General features: G+C 38.9%; 1 protein-coding gene across 1 annotated transcript in view; it reads right to left on the bottom strand.

Moving 5' to 3' along the window:
* LOC117553355 (partitioning defective 3 homolog B-like) overlaps nucleotides 1-16021 on the bottom strand; it is a 268259-nt gene that overhangs the window by 59813 nt on the left and 192425 nt on the right. Inside the window, 1 exon segment of the mRNA XM_034227236.1 lies at nucleotides 8935-9052. Within this exon segment, the coding sequence (XP_034083127.1) occupies nucleotides 8935-9052 (118 nt within the window).

The raw sequence follows: 16021 nt of genomic DNA, 5'->3' as shown, positions 1-16021 counted from the left end.
AAACATGCTAAATATTTCGCATTAAAAAAAATACAGTAGCAATTTTGCAACAATTGCAACATTAGCTAAATAAAACGTTTGAAAATATATAGTTGCTTGCTAATTCTTAAAATGTGAATTTGACATAATTTCCTGTTTTGCTAAGGTTGCTTTTTAGTGAAATACTTCACTAAAGTGGATTTGACTCTGATAAAAAAGTTACGCAATGTCTGGTGCTTTTACTGCTAAAGGTAAAAGCAAAAGGATTGGATCTGGCATGTTCTGCTTTTTGTAATGTTTTTAAGGAGAAATACAATTTGCCATCTTGGTTCAGACTGTGAAGCCTTAGGGTTTTTGTTTGATTATCCAGAAAAAAAGCATATCTTTATCTTAATTATAAAAGTGTAAGTTTTGACATGTCCATTCTTGATCTTTTTGAAAGATATAGCCAACATATATTGTACATAATTTAATGCAGGTAAGTTACAAAGGTCAGCATAAACTGTACTTCATATATTCCTGGTATATATTTAACACAATGAGACCCAGTTGACTCTTGCACAGGATACAACTCTTCTCTGTGTGTGCATGAGAACAATCTGAAAAAAGGATACCCATAAGAAAGATACTTAACCTTAATTCACCCTGCAAATAGAACACATTCTGTACTGGGGCACTGTTTTATTGTGCTTTTACAGGATGGAAAAATTGAGCTCATTGTTAGTCATGGGTCTCAGAGGGTGATACTCATGACTAATGTACCCACACACACGCTGGTTGTGGCACATAATTGAGTTATCATTTTGAAAAGGGTCTCTGTCTTTGCACAGGTCAACAGTGGGTCAGTGATCCAATAGTTTTTACCTATTACACTTCATATTGATTAATAAGTGATAGTTGTGGTGATTATGCCACAAATATCACTTTTCTATACTGGCAATTGTTGATGCCATTATGGAGTCCTTAAAAGGTATGGTGTGATACATAGAAAGGAACATGAAAGTGAAATGGTGGAAAAAGTAAAATAAAATTAAGAAAGGTTATGGGAATCACATGCTGGGATTTTCCCCAAATGCTATTGTGAATCAGACAATGGTTTGCTTGTCTCTGGGCAGTAGCAGTGACAAGGTTATAGAGCATTTTGGACCCAGTTCAGAGGACTGAGACCTTGAACCAAAAGACAAAGAGAAATTCCAGAAACACACACACTGCAAAATGGAATACTTAAAAAAGAAACGGTGCAAACACAAAAAAAGCGGATGCACAGTAGGCATGCTTAGTTCTGAGAGTACAGGGAATTCAGTCTCCATCAACAGGATATGATACAAGATCCTCTTAAACTCTGCATGAGCAGGATTTGGAGGCGGCACAGTTGAGCAATTATTCTAGTTGTATGTCCGTGAGCATTAACTTATTTAGATTTTCTTTGCAAAAATAACCAAACTGAATTTATTCCACATGTTTTCCTAGAACAGTCGAAAGCAATAATGACTTCTGCTTTTAAATGTTGCCTATAACCATCTGAGGAAAGCAAATATTATTTCGGCTAGAACACAAAGGGTGAGTGAACAAATAGTAAGTATCAATTACAACAACAAAGGTTGGTATTGTAAAATCTTCAATGTGGAAAAGTGAGATTAAGCCATCTATTTATCAACCAATTTCAAAAAAATAAGTTGCAATGCTTGAATTAAAAAATGACTGAGCAAAACATTCTAATTACCCAATAATACAGTGTTTGACACCAGAAGGATAGTAATTAGTTTATGTTAATTTAAACTAAATGACTAATATGATCATGAACATGACTGAAGGGCTCTTAGCTTATTCTTGCATGGGTGCATGTCTTTTTTATGTGAGCAAAAGACACATTCAATATCAAATGAGTAAATAAAAACCATCTGACTGTCTGGTTGGAAACTCTTCAGTCTGATTTAAAATCTTAATGATCAGTAGAGAACATTATATTGGCTTGGACAACCAAAGGACTGCACGGAACAGCTGGCTGGAATCACGCACAGACATTCATACATTGACAGAAGTGGATCGGAATAAATTACAAATAGTTACGTTTTGTTTCCATGCCCACAAATCCAAGTTCTGAGGATTTGACCTTGCATGTTTCACTTTCTTTCTTTTTTTAACCGCAGTCCAAAGACACCCATATTAGACTAAATGGAATCCTTTTGTATGTAATAATATGAGAGTGTGGTTTTCTTAGTATGTCTTAGCACTTTGATAGACTGTCGACCTGGCCAAACTCCCCTACCCCAATGCATGCTGGGATTGGCTCCATGCCCCCTAATACTGAATATGGATAGATACAATCCAATAACTGGATAGAGCATTGAAGGTCTGGCCCCTATGGGTGGTGTTCAGTAGGCATGAAGCCAAAATGGCCTGACTCGATTACAACATGACCAGGATATGGGCCCATAGAGCATGCAAGATTGCATTTCCCTCAAGCCCGCCTCCAATCTGCTTCATCACAGAGGCGTCACGTCCAGTTTTGGTTAAATCAAATGAATGGAGGGGGAAATATCCTTTGTGTTTGGCTTTAAGCTTTCAACTTTTAGATCAATATGATTTAAATGAGAGCTACATATAAATAAACGATACATTACAGACGTCTCTTTACCAAAGTAAGTCAACGGGAAAAAGTGTTTTTGGACCCAATAGTATCTTATGACTGACACGGAAATTGTAGTTCCACTGTTTGGCCACCATGAATAATTAGCTTGAATGCTTCATTATGAGTGCTGTCAATACCACTTATTTTTTAATCATACTGTTTATTAGTAAGAATACAGGTTAATGAAACACAGAAGAATATTAAATAGCTGATGAGTGTTTCATTAACAATCTATGCCTTAACAACTCTTGCTAATGTATGGTGAAGGGAATACATCTTAAACTATGAAACCAGCAGGTAGATTCCGACAAGACTTTTAATTTGTACCATTGAGCTTCTATTCGTGACTTGGTGCTGGAAGCAGTGGATGAATATTACAGTTAAAGTATTGATTACATGGGATGGGAAGGTCTGAGGCTAAGACAATTAGATGTTCCATTTAGATTCAAATATGCACAAATGTTTTCTGTTTATGTCATGAATGCCTTTGAAAAATGTGTTAACACATTATTAATCTTTCAAAGAAAAATCAACCCCATATATAAAAGGAACTCAGTATGTGTACACATGTGCTTGATGTGGTAAAAGTGTGATAAGGCTCTTTTCATTCTGTTTTGAAACATTTCAAGTGGAAAATCACATCATTTGTACCTTGCTTGAAGTCCCCTAAGTTTTGTGTAAGAAAGAATAAATATAATTTGAAACAACAAATAAGTAGGAACAGTTTGTACACCCACAACTAGTAAGTAAGTACTTCATACAAAAGTAAAGGTCTTACAAATGTATCAGACAAAAGTCAGCAGAAATGTGCAGTACTTTAGAATGTTCTAAAAAAATGCTTCCATGCCATTTTCTTTTGCATTAAACACAAATTGCCTATACAATTTCAGTGACCTTTGGCAATTAACACATATTTAAGCCGTAAGTATGGGAAAATAAAATAGATAGAAGAAAGCTTTTACTTGTAATTAACTTTTATAATAAAGGCTGTATCAAACTGCCCACTATAACAATTGGCTTCCATACCCTCCGTGTAGGATAGTGTGTGGATGTGTGTGCACGTGACAACAGCAACAGCGCCCTGTTGATTTATCCCCCCCCCCCTCCTTAGGGAGAAAGTCTGTTGTTGTCTTCCAAAAAACACACTGCCACCCACAAGCACACAATGCTCTCACTTGGAAACAAACTTGTGGCGTCGCTCTTGTTGTTTGATAATTGTTTTTTAGGCAAACATCATTTTGCTAGCAGAGACAGCTAACCCATAACCATGAATCAACGAGATGGTAATGGAGCCATGCGGGGGGGGGGGGGGGGGGGGGGGGAAACACTCAGTATATTGTGGCAATATCGCATGAGGAACTCTCCCTCCCTTTTAGCCTCTATATTTAAGTTGCTTTTACTCATTCAGCAAATCCTATACAAAAAAAAGAAGGTCTTATGGAGAAACAAACAAACCAATAGAAGTTAAATTGAATTAGTTGGCCGTCGGCTAGGCTACATAACCATCACTTCTCCCTCAGCACTTCCGCAGAATGCCAGGCAGGTAAATAATCGCTTCTGCTTTAATTAATAAATGCATCATCCTTAATGAGAGGGGCTTGTTAGGCACTACTGCTACTGGTCTGTTTTTCTTTTGATTTGCTTTTCTCCTTTTTAACTTTCAAACTTAATTTCTACCTCTGAAGCATGCTAATTGCTCTTGCCTCTCAGCTTTATAAACAACAACAAAGTTTTCTCATTTGGAAGCTGAGAGCGGTGTAATGTGTGGCTATCGATCGCAGGGGGAAAGGAGATTGCCCCCGGCTGGTCACAAACCGAATGACTTTAATATCTGAATTAAAGTGGGCCGGGGATAAGAGTAAACACACTTTGGGGATACAATGACAAAGGCCCTTGCGCTTGAATCACTCAATATTAATATAAGGATTTCATACCACTTGCATCACACAATGAATTTAGAGCAGGGGTTAGGGTTATCATTTATTTAGTTTATTAATAGTATGGTCTAATAAATGTCAGGAAATAGGTGAGGTCTTTAAAGTCTACCTTTGTCTGACAAATAGTCTGAAACCAAAATATAGGAATTTCCACATAAGGCATTGAATAGCTAAAAAATGCTAAAGCCATGAAAAAATATTTGACACATTTATTTGGCTTGATTTAAAAGTTTATTGATTTTAAAAATGTTGTTTAACAACAAAGTTTATGCTGCATTCAAAACAAAAGTGAAAGACTTTGTGTTATATTGATGTAATACTAGATTGCGGTGTAATATTCAACTTGCACTATTTTACTTACTTATATTTCTGTTTATGTCTTAAATAAAAATGTTGTTTCACTGTTAGAGACTGGGACTTTTTTGGACAACCAGTGCTTTGTTGTAGAGACAGAGTTGAAACATTTGGATGACACACAGCAAATGGTCATGGGCCGGATTCGAACCCTGGTCCTTTCCGGTACATCGGCCAGCTCTACCAATTGAGCTATATGACGGCCCAGGATTTAAGATGTGTATTGCTTACAACTAAGCTCTAGCTAATGTGCATATTATGATACAAATTAAATTCAAAAATTGAGCTGGCTACATCTGGTGAAAAAAAAGTCAGCTGCAGAGTTTCTAACTGAAACCACATGATGGGTTCACAATAAAAACGGCTTGGCACCTGTCTACATTATTGAACTGTTAAATCTGAGATCCTCGGCAGTAATCTATTCCACAGTCAAGGCTAAAGACCGAGGGGGGGGGCAGGCCTTGTCGGTTGGGGCCTTTATGCCCTGGAACATACTTTAACAGCTTAACATCAAACAACTCACTCCAATTCTACTACCTTCTTTTTTACTCCTTTCATTTAATGATCTAGGTCACCCAAAACTCGAAGGCGCTCTATGTAAGAGCATTATTTAGTTGGATGCTAATGAGTACTGTATGAAATCATGCTGACTCAACCTGTTTACACAACATGTTCTCGTTACTAAGAATATCACTAATCAAATTCATGCATTGACTTAATTATGGCATTTCGAACATGACTTCTTAGTATGTGAAGAAGGCAGAACTGGCTTCTACTGTAATTACCCACAATGTATTTCTCTTATGCAACGCTGACTTTTGGCCCAGCGTATTGCAGCTTCTCTTAGTAATGCACATAAAGGCCCTGACACACCTACCCGATTTTGGGAGTCAGACATTCACGGCGCCCTACTCAGGTTGGTGTGTCCCGCACCATCGTTGCTTTACGGCACATTTTCACACCTCTCGCGGCCCGATTCACATGTTGAATCGGCCAAAGAAGTCGGCCAAAGAAATCACTCTGATTGGCTGTTGCCTCTTTTGAATGACGAATACACACTACCGCTGCCTGCTGGTAAGGACAGTTATTGCCACTCGTCGACTGAAGTCTTTGCGGTGTGTTCGTAGGCAGGCGACGCAGGGGACATAAAGGCGGGACGCCTTCGGTACGCGTTCTTTGGTCTCAGGTTGGTGTGTAACGGCCTTTAGGCCAACACACACACGATGACCGGTTCTTACAGGGCCCTTCCTTAGAATGTAGAACCTCTGAGCGGATTGCTGCCAATGTGTAGCCAAAGCACACACATGATATGGTTTGTATTTCATGACAAGGACATGATGCAGTGGTAAAACTTTGATGTCCTGCGATGAATAAACTAGTTTGGTGAAGCAGATTCATTTTAGGTCCACTGTGAAGACTAATTTCAGACGCTCACAGAGATTTTTTCTCAAAAAGCCACGGGGGATTAAATGTCAGTGTGACAGGGAGGTGAAATCCAGGAAGCACCTGGCGTTCACAGTGATAAAATTGGTTTTAAAGTAAGAGACCGAGCACTGTGTGTGTCCTGAAAAAATAACTGTACTCAACGATACCTGAGAGGACTGATTCAAGTGTGTTTTTGTTAACTGGATTTGTCCAAATAAGGGGCTTTAAGTTGCGTGCACTGCTTTGTATCCATACAGGGATTTATTGTTTATTGTTGTTATTTCCACTGAGTGCAATATACATAAAACAGTGTCTGAAAAAGTCAACACATGATTTTTTCAGAGCATTTTAAACCCAGGTATACATCACTAGCCCAATGCTAAGCTGTTAACATTTGACAGGTTTGCTATGCACCTGCTATAATAACAATGTACCCATAAAACATGTTTAGTGGCTTAAAGAAACATACTGTTGCATGATATAATGGTAACCGAGAGCCATGAAATGAATATATTTCTGATGACAAGATAGAGCGAAGAAAACTAAAACGGAATGATTATAAAATGTAAACTAATATACAGACATTTAAACTGACAGTAGATATATTACAATGGACGGTAAGCTGAGTCAAGGAATTATGGAATTATGGAAGCCTTTTTTTTTTTTAAGAACCTTCCAGCATGACTCAGCCAACCTGAGCTCAGGAGTAGATCTGTGACAATGTGATTATAGTTCTGAGATTTGAAAAACAGCACCTGCAGGATGAAAAGTGAGTAAAACCTCTATTTATCTTCTCTGCATCTGTATCCTCAGTTCTACCAATGCCTACAGGAAACATCACGTCAAAGAGCAGCTTGAGACTGAGAGCAACAGTTGATCACAATCAAATAAAACAGTGATCCTTATCCTAATGGATAATTGGGAATAAGAAGGGAATTCTTGGTACACATTTACACTAATTACCTTATGGGAAGACAACCTGATGATGGACACAGGGCATATGCAGGAATCCTGAAGTCAAATGTAATACCTTTTAAGACCTTTTTTAAGACCCTTTCCATACATTTTAAGACCTCATTCGCAACTTCGAGTTCTAACCGGTTAAATTGGCGACACACTTTACCTCACATTTACTATATACTATTATTATTAGTATTGATTGTAAGATAGCACAACTAAACAGTTTGTGATAACTCCTTATCATAATTCAGATAGAACAAAGCACAAGAGAATGAATTGTGAGACCAACCCAATGCAGAAACCATTAGAAAGTAGTATTTGATTTAGGCATTGTTCCCAAGAGATACAACAGACAGACTACTGAAGCCTCCTCTCCACATGAACTTCAACCTCTCTGTCAAGGTCAGGTTTAATGCAGTATGCTGCTTTTTTGCTTCTGTAGACTTTATGCTCTTTCATTCCAGTAAAACTCCTCAGAAACCAGTATTTGACCAATAAACAAAAACATTTACAAAACTTTGAACTATGAAATATATTAAACTTTGGTGAGCTTTAGCCATATAAGAGCTCCCTCACAAATACCCAGTGGTTAAATTGGGCCGGGGCTGTCCGGGGCTAAGCCCCGGCACATAGGACGATGCTCTGACGTCATCACCCTCGCACATTTGTTTACAAAAAACATATTGTATGTTAAGACTTTTCTCGTTCTTAATATAGACTATATTTAGGGTTGATATGTGTTGACTTCACTTTAAAATAGCAGATCTCTGTGACCGGATATAGTTTGGCTTAGTGAACGTGTGTCTCTTCCTTGGAGGAGCAGCATCGACCGGACTCCGTGGCTCCTCCGTGGCTCCTCTGTGGCTCCTCTGTGGCTCCTCTGTGGCTCCTCCGTGGCTCCTCCGTGCAGAGAGTCTGCACTGCAGCGTTGTGTGACAGGGACGTGCAGTCAGGGGAGGCACGGATTGGACATCGGGAGAGTCGGGACAGTGGCGATTCTAGAGTCTGTCGAACCAGCTTTCACCATCAGTTGTGCCCCAACACACTCCCCCCCCCCCCCCAGAGCGGAGCAAGGCAACGAAACTTAAAATAAGAAGCAGCATGAAATGCCGTGTAATAGCCTTAATTTTCGCTAAATTGATTTATCAACTGTTAATACTTTTTAAGACCCCGCGGACACCCTGACAGACTGAGGAAAGCTTGAATAAATGTCAGATTTAGAATAGAATAGAATGGGAGGGATGAAACCCTCTTTAATGGTCACACATGCAGAGCACACAGCACACACAGTGAAATGTGTTCTCTGCATTTAAACCATCCTAGTACCAGGAGTCTAGTAGGAGCAGTGGGCAGCTAGTGTACAGCGCCCGGGGAGCAATGGGAGTGAGGGGGAAAGGGGGGTGTCCGGTGCCTTGCTCAAGGGCACCACGGCAGGGCAGGAGGTGAACTGAGACCTCTCCAAGTAGCAGTCCACACATACCAGACCATATTTAGGTCTGTTCGGGGACTTGAACCGGCAACCCTACGGCTCACAGTCCAAGCCCCTACTGACTGAGCCACTGCCGGAGAGATGATGAGGCTGGCTATTCACATGACTTGCACGTGTATGTGTGAGTGTGTGTCTGTGTTTGTGTGTGAGTTCCTCACCCTGTGTACTTCGTTCTCATGTCCTCTGCGTCGTAAGTCTGGTTCTTCATACGGCGGCACACTTCCTTCTCTCCTCGCCTGCTGATACTCTCTTCTTAGCTGCTGGATCCTGTCCACACTAACAAACACACATAAGAAAAGAAAAACAACACGGTTAATTAAGCTTGTACACCTCTTAAGTGGATTTGGAGAAATACAAGAACCCACAGGTAGAGTAGAATAATTAATCAAATGTAAATAGCAATCCAGATTGTGGCTTCCTACAATTAAATGAACATGAACGTTTATGATAATCCTGTTTAGAAGTTGTGCTCTGCTTTTAGTAGACTTTATAAGTATTCTTATTTCAACAGTCAACAAACAAAAAGACAAAACAAAATAAAAAAGTGAACCTTTAGTGTCACTGTGGGAAGTTACATCTGGATCCCGACAGAAGCTTTCCTGATGATGAACCAACCAATAGAAGCCATCTTTATTCAAATAATAATTCTACCTGAATCAGCCTGCAGAAATAAAATGAATCACACTCACTTGTGTATGTGTATGCAAACACACTACACACTCACACACACAACAAGATCGATCTCTTGATCATTCTGACTGCCTTCATCTATAACTTAGTATTCATCTTTCTCTTGCAAAAGGCACAACAACAAAAATATCAATCATATGAATATTCTTTCTCTCTGTCAACAGATAACATATACAGCACATCAACACTGACCCTGGGCACCCTTGAGTCATGCACATACACACATATCCACATATAATGGAATTATGGAAAGTCAGATAATAAACATGTCCATTAGAGTTGATGGAAGGACACAAAATGCATTGATTCAACATTTATGAAAAGTCAGAAAAAGTACTTTCTTTCTGTCTCCATAAAGTCTGTGAACCACACTGTGCCTTCTGAGAGTGTTGCATTGCCACAACTCAGCATGTGACTCGTAATGCAATTTGCTGCCATTCATTACTGTAAAACTAACTCTAACTGTAGACATGGGACAGAATTACTGTGTTTCACACTTTGGAGGGAAACCCTGCTGCTGTGGAGAGAGGTTAGTAAATCATGGAATAAAGTTTGGGATATTGCATTCCTAACTGGGGTCTTGTTTTAGGCTACAATCCCTCAGGTATACGCAAAAAATAGGTCTTATTAGCAGCATTGTAAATGTACGCAAAGCCAATACATAACAGAAAACAATCCACACTGACTGTATGTGCATGTATATATTTCAGGTAAGAAACAGAAAAACAGAATTATACCATACTTTATACTAGGGCAGCTCACTTGCGATTATTTCACTGATATTGCAACGTAGATATATGTCTCAATGTTGGAGGGATTGATAATGTGTGCATCATAATTGTCATTATCATTAAAAAATATATTAAAATGATAATGGTGTCATTTTTAAGAAAGATCTTTACCAAACAAATGTGTTTTGTCAAGTCTGTATAATGTGATTTAATTTGCCGGGATATTGCTGCACCTCCACAATACTTTATTCACAATGGTGTATTAACTCATAATTAGCCTCTCACATTTATTGTGTTTCCTGCAATTTGAATATTGCACTAGTCGATATTGCTATTTCAATCAAATGTGTGTGATTATAAAGGCTTTGCAACATGCTAGAAGAAAATGCATTAAATGGCTAGCATATTAGCATGCAAACTTGTATTGTTTCATTTTTTGGGGAGTATCCCAGAAGACAACCTGCCATATTGTTAAATATTATTTTTGGAATAATAAACCCTGCATTCAATGCAGTTATTATCTAAAAAAAATGCATTATCACACTTTTTCTTCACCCTCTCACTTATTTTGCTCCCACCTCTTCATTCCCCTTCCTCTCTTTGAACCTATGAATCCAGAGAGGTGTGTGAATGACTATAATAGCAGCAGTGCTGAAAAACACATTACAGCGCTCTCACATCACAAATCATATACTGTATGAATCGTCTACTGCAGTGGTTCCCAACCTGGGGGGCGCGCACTTTAAAAAAAATGTTTAATTAATACAAAAAGGTAATTAATACAAATGATCCCAAAGATTGTATGAACTATGAAAAGATCTTAAAATCAATACAAATGTATTTATTATAAACGTTAGTCCTTAACATCTATCACTGTGTATATCACCATTCAAACTGGAACAAACGACTAATTTGATAATCGATTAATCTATCGATTAATGAAACGATTAATCGACTATTCAGACTATTATGCCTTGCACAATTTCTCAAACGCTCTTATTTAGCCATCAACTTTTAGATTTAGCTTGAGGTTGTTTTAGGCATGTGGAAACTAACAATGAAGACAATAAAGATGAATACTTGATTCAAAAATACATATATTATTAAATTAACTAAACACATTTTGAACAAAATTAACATTGCTTTTTATTTAAATTAAATAAATAATATTTCACATCAAAAGAAACAACAGTGTTTTAACAAATCGTATTAAATAATGTGATGACAGAACTTTAAACAGAATAGCTACAAAATAAATAACTCAGTTACCTCTAATCATTAACCCATGTTTATATAATTGAGTTAACTCTGTGTGTTGCTGCTAGCATACATAACACCTGACGTGGAAACGTTCCTCCTGGATGGGGCTACAGAGCTGCTAGAAAGACGGTCGAACCCGGTGCATTCCTCCGTCTGAATGTGGTGCACTTTTGCTAAATGTTTAGACAAATTGTTCGTGTTACCGCCCTTACATGCTAAACTCTTATTGCACTTTTGGCAACGAGCATTGTCCACATCGAGACGGGTAAAGTTTAACCACACCTCCGAGCGCGTTCTCTCCGCCATCTCCTCCGTGTGTGTGTGTTGCTGGATGTAGCAGCTGCGTGTGTGTAAACTGCCCCGCCCCCTCGCACACAGACGGGGAGAGAAAGATCTCTCTTCTGGATTGGAAAGATCGAAAATACATCATAGACGCATTTTTTTTTAGGGCTGTCAGTCGATTAAAATATTTAATCGCATGATTGTCCATAGTTAATCGCGATTAATCGCAAATTAATCGCACATTTTGTATCTGTTCTAAATGTACCTTAGAGGAATATTTTTCAAGTTTTTAATACTCTTATCAACATATGAGTGGACAAATATGCTTTATGTACATTTTTATTATCATTTGAACAATGACAAATATTCTCATGAATATTAAACACAACAACCTCTGAACATTACAAATATTTGCCTCAATTCAATCTGGAACCTCTCTCATACAATACAAAGTGTGTGTGTGTGTGTGTGTGTGTGTGGTGTGTGTGTGTGTGTGTGTGTGGTGTTGTGTGTGTGTGGGTGTGTGTGTGTGTGTGTGTGTGTGTGTGTGTGTGTGTGTGTGTGTGTGTGTGTTGTGTGTGTGCTGACTTTTCGTACAATGTCCCACTATCTGGCTTCCTGCATAAAATCAAGTGCTCGTCGCAGTTGTCGGCGAAAGGTCGCTCCTCTGTTTTCATTGAAACAGCTCCTTATATCCGTTAGCGCAGCTAGCTAGCACCAGATGCTAACAACAACAATACACGTAAGGTCTCTCTCGCTCGCTCGTGCCACACATACACACCAGGGTTTCCGTTAGCCGGTAATTACCGGTTTTTAGCTGGTAAAATGTATTAAAAACCGGTAAATTCAAAACCTGCCGGTCAAAATGTCTGGTAATAATTAGGGAGGCTCCGATAGATCGGCCGCCGGTCATTATCGGCCGATATTCACTCTTAATAGTTTGATCGGTGATCTCTATAAAGGCCGATCAGGAGAGCTGGATCTCATCGATATGGACATAAACGCGAGTGAAGTGTAACCGGACCCGAGAGAGAGATCAGATCAGCTGCTGAGTCTGACCGAGACACGCAGCTCTGCATAATCACCTGAAGCCCCGCCTCTGTTTAGCGAGCTGCATGAGAAACTGACGGGCTGTCAGGAGAGAGAGAGAGGGAGAGGGGAAAAGAGAGGATCCGTTTCTCCCGTGTTATTATTCAAAGTTAATGTAAACTTTTGAATAATGTACGTTATCTACTACAAGTAGTTTGTTTGAATGTAATAATTATGTTGTTTGTTGTTTGTGGAATAATTTATTGAAAAATGAATCTGAATTTTTCGATCTGTTACGATTATAAACTGAAGCAATATAAAAATGAGCCCCGTGAACTGAGTTTTAAACTGAAGCATATCTGCTCATAGTCCGGTAATTACCTGCTAACGGAAACTCTGCTACACAACTCTTATTATTATTATTGAAATATGACCGGTAATTTTCAAATGTGTCCGGTAAAATAAATTCTGCCCGGACATTTGACCGGCGAGAAAAAATCCTAGCGGAAACCCTGATACACACACCCTCCCGGTCCTCCTGATGGCCAGTCGGTGCCTGCCGGTGAGCGTGGAAGTGTGGTCTGCCGCAAGCGGGCGGCAGGAGTGGGGCTGTCAGCATTAGCTTGTAGATGGTATTTTAGACTTGATGCGCTCTGAAACTACGGGGCGGCCGAGGACAAAAAATACACATGCATTAATCGCGTTAAAATAATTAGTGGCGTTAATTCTTTTTTGCGTTAACGCGTTATTAACGCGTTAACTTGACAGCCCTAATTTTTTTGTCTTTTTGCATATTAGAAACGAGTTGGTGACACTAAAACTGCGATATAATAATGTAGCAATAATACATGACATATATTTTTTAAATGTCTCCAGTACCGATAAAAAGACCAATAACGTTGGAGCTTAACAGCGCGTAAAACACATGTGATGACGTCACCAACGAATCGAGGACTGAATTAGTTGGCAACTAATTTGGTAATCGATTTTAATCGATTAAGTCGATTAGTTGTTGCACCCCTAGTAGACACAGTGAAATGCTGACTTTATTTGATAATTTCAGTAAAAACTAACGTTCATATTTCTCTTTTTGATTATAATACTGATGAACGTTCAAAACAAAGCACTTTGGCAATTTACCACATACGTTTTAAAATTCTTAATAAGCACCGTAACTTTCATGATATAATTTCTCGGTCATAATCGGTTGTTTCCGTGAACGGCCGACTGTTGTGTGACGGCAAATGCTGCGGCTGCAAGGCATTGTGGGGCAGCCTCCATTCCTATCATCTAGACTAGAGAATTGGAACGGCACTTATCATGGCTGCCACTGAGGGACTTCCGGGTAATTTCACTCGGTTAGGAAGGTTATTAGGAATGGACTATTCGACTGCAGCCTTGCTCCGATCAGATCGGTCTCCTCCATTTTGTAGATTATTTACGACTTTTGACTTTTTGACTTTGAGCATGTGTTTTAAACAGTTTAATCCCTTTGTGAATTGTTTCCACTTGTGCGTCCTTTAATGTCTTCATACAGCGGGAATCCAAATGAATTAATCCTGAGTCCAATAACCATCAAAGTCACTCCAATAGTGCTCCTTAATTACGCATTTAATCCTCCTTTAACAAAATACTTCACATTCATCCAGTTTGTGACAGTAGTTGTAGCATTTGTGAGACTTTTAAACTTTAATTACCGCTGTTTTGTATGTATTGTGAACGCAACGCTCCGCAAATGTGGGTCTGCCTCACACAGGGTGACTGGCTGTCTACATGATGTGGCCTGCCGACATGGCCACTGTCATACAGATCATAAATCAAAGCCCTTGATTGGTCTCTGTGTGTCATTCAAGCTCAGGATAACTACAGCTCAGGTGAGGTAAAGGACTCTCTGAGTGTTTAGATAGTTAACTTAGTCTAAGTTCTCAGTGGGTCTCAAACGGTTTGGTCACCATTTATGTAAACACATATTTCCATTTGAGGGGGGGAGTGATTAGTCAAATATGCATGAATACAAAATAAAAAGTTAACTAGGTGAAAAAAGGTAAGAAACACTTTTAAAACTTGTTGAGAGCTAAAACTAGTCTTTGCTGGTGCCTCAAAGAGAAGGGAGACAGGAGAGGCTGATTCAGGAGCCCAGACACACTCACAACTATAAATGAACCAAACATAAATACATACACAAGTTTCAGTGTGTTTTCATATTGGATATGGTATGTTATTGGTTATGGCCATGATTGTATGATTATTGAAATGTATACAGTTATGTTTCATATAGGTGTTCTGTTCCCATAGATCTAGTCTCTTTATTTTCCCCTCAAAATGCACCAGATTGATGCATTTAACTCCAACATTTAAATACAAATCTTAGCGGGGGGCATGCCCCCGGACCCCCATAGAGGATTTCAGGTCCACCCCCACTTAAAATCACATGGACAGGTTCCTAAATACATTTACCATTTTATTTAAATAGTAACCCATCTCCATATGTTTATTTTTGGGTAGTAGATTTAAACTATAGGGCTATCACTATGGGCAGCAACGCTGTAAATATTGACAAATAAATCCAGCAAAATGGCACAAAAAAAAACTGGTAGTTGCCTGGCTGGGTGTATAATTTCTGGCCTGACTTATTGTCTCGGCTCGGCCCTGGCTGTACCTGTTCGCTGTACCTGTTTGCTCTGCCATCGCGTGAAGGGTATGCTCACAAGTGACCAATTCCTTGGTTTGTGCTCTGATATGCATTGTCAACTGTGGGACCTCATATAGACAGCTGTGTTCTTTTCCAAGTCATGTCCAATCAATTTAATTTACCACAAGTGGACTCCAATCAAGTTACAGAAACATTTCAAGGATGATCAGTGGAAACGGGATGCACTTGAGCTCAATTTTCAGTGTCAAAGCAAAGGTTGTGAATACTTATGTGATATTTCATTAAATAATTTTTAACACGTTTGCAAAAAAATCTTTTAAAACGTTTTCACTTTGTCATTATGGGGTATTGTGTGTGGGATATTGAGAACAAAAATAAATTGAATCAATTCAGAAATAAGGCTTTAACATAACAAAATGTGAAAAAAGTTAAGGCGTATGAATACTTTCCGGATGCACTGTAGTATCCCACAATGTAAAAGGCAGAGAAATACCTTAGGCGAGCTGGCAGACAAGGATGGAAATACACATTCCCATTTATAGGAAATCAATTTACATCCCACATCTTCCCTTTCTTTTTGCCTTCACCTTCTGACCACCC

The sequence above is a fragment of the Gymnodraco acuticeps genome, unplaced genomic scaffold (genome assembly GCF_902827175.1).
Source record: "Gymnodraco acuticeps unplaced genomic scaffold, fGymAcu1.1, whole genome shotgun sequence".
In the NCBI taxonomy this organism is placed as follows: domain Eukaryota; kingdom Metazoa; phylum Chordata; class Actinopteri; order Perciformes; family Bathydraconidae; genus Gymnodraco; species Gymnodraco acuticeps.
The sequence above is the reverse complement of the archived record's forward strand: the minus strand, read 5'-3'. Positions and strand labels throughout refer to the sequence as shown.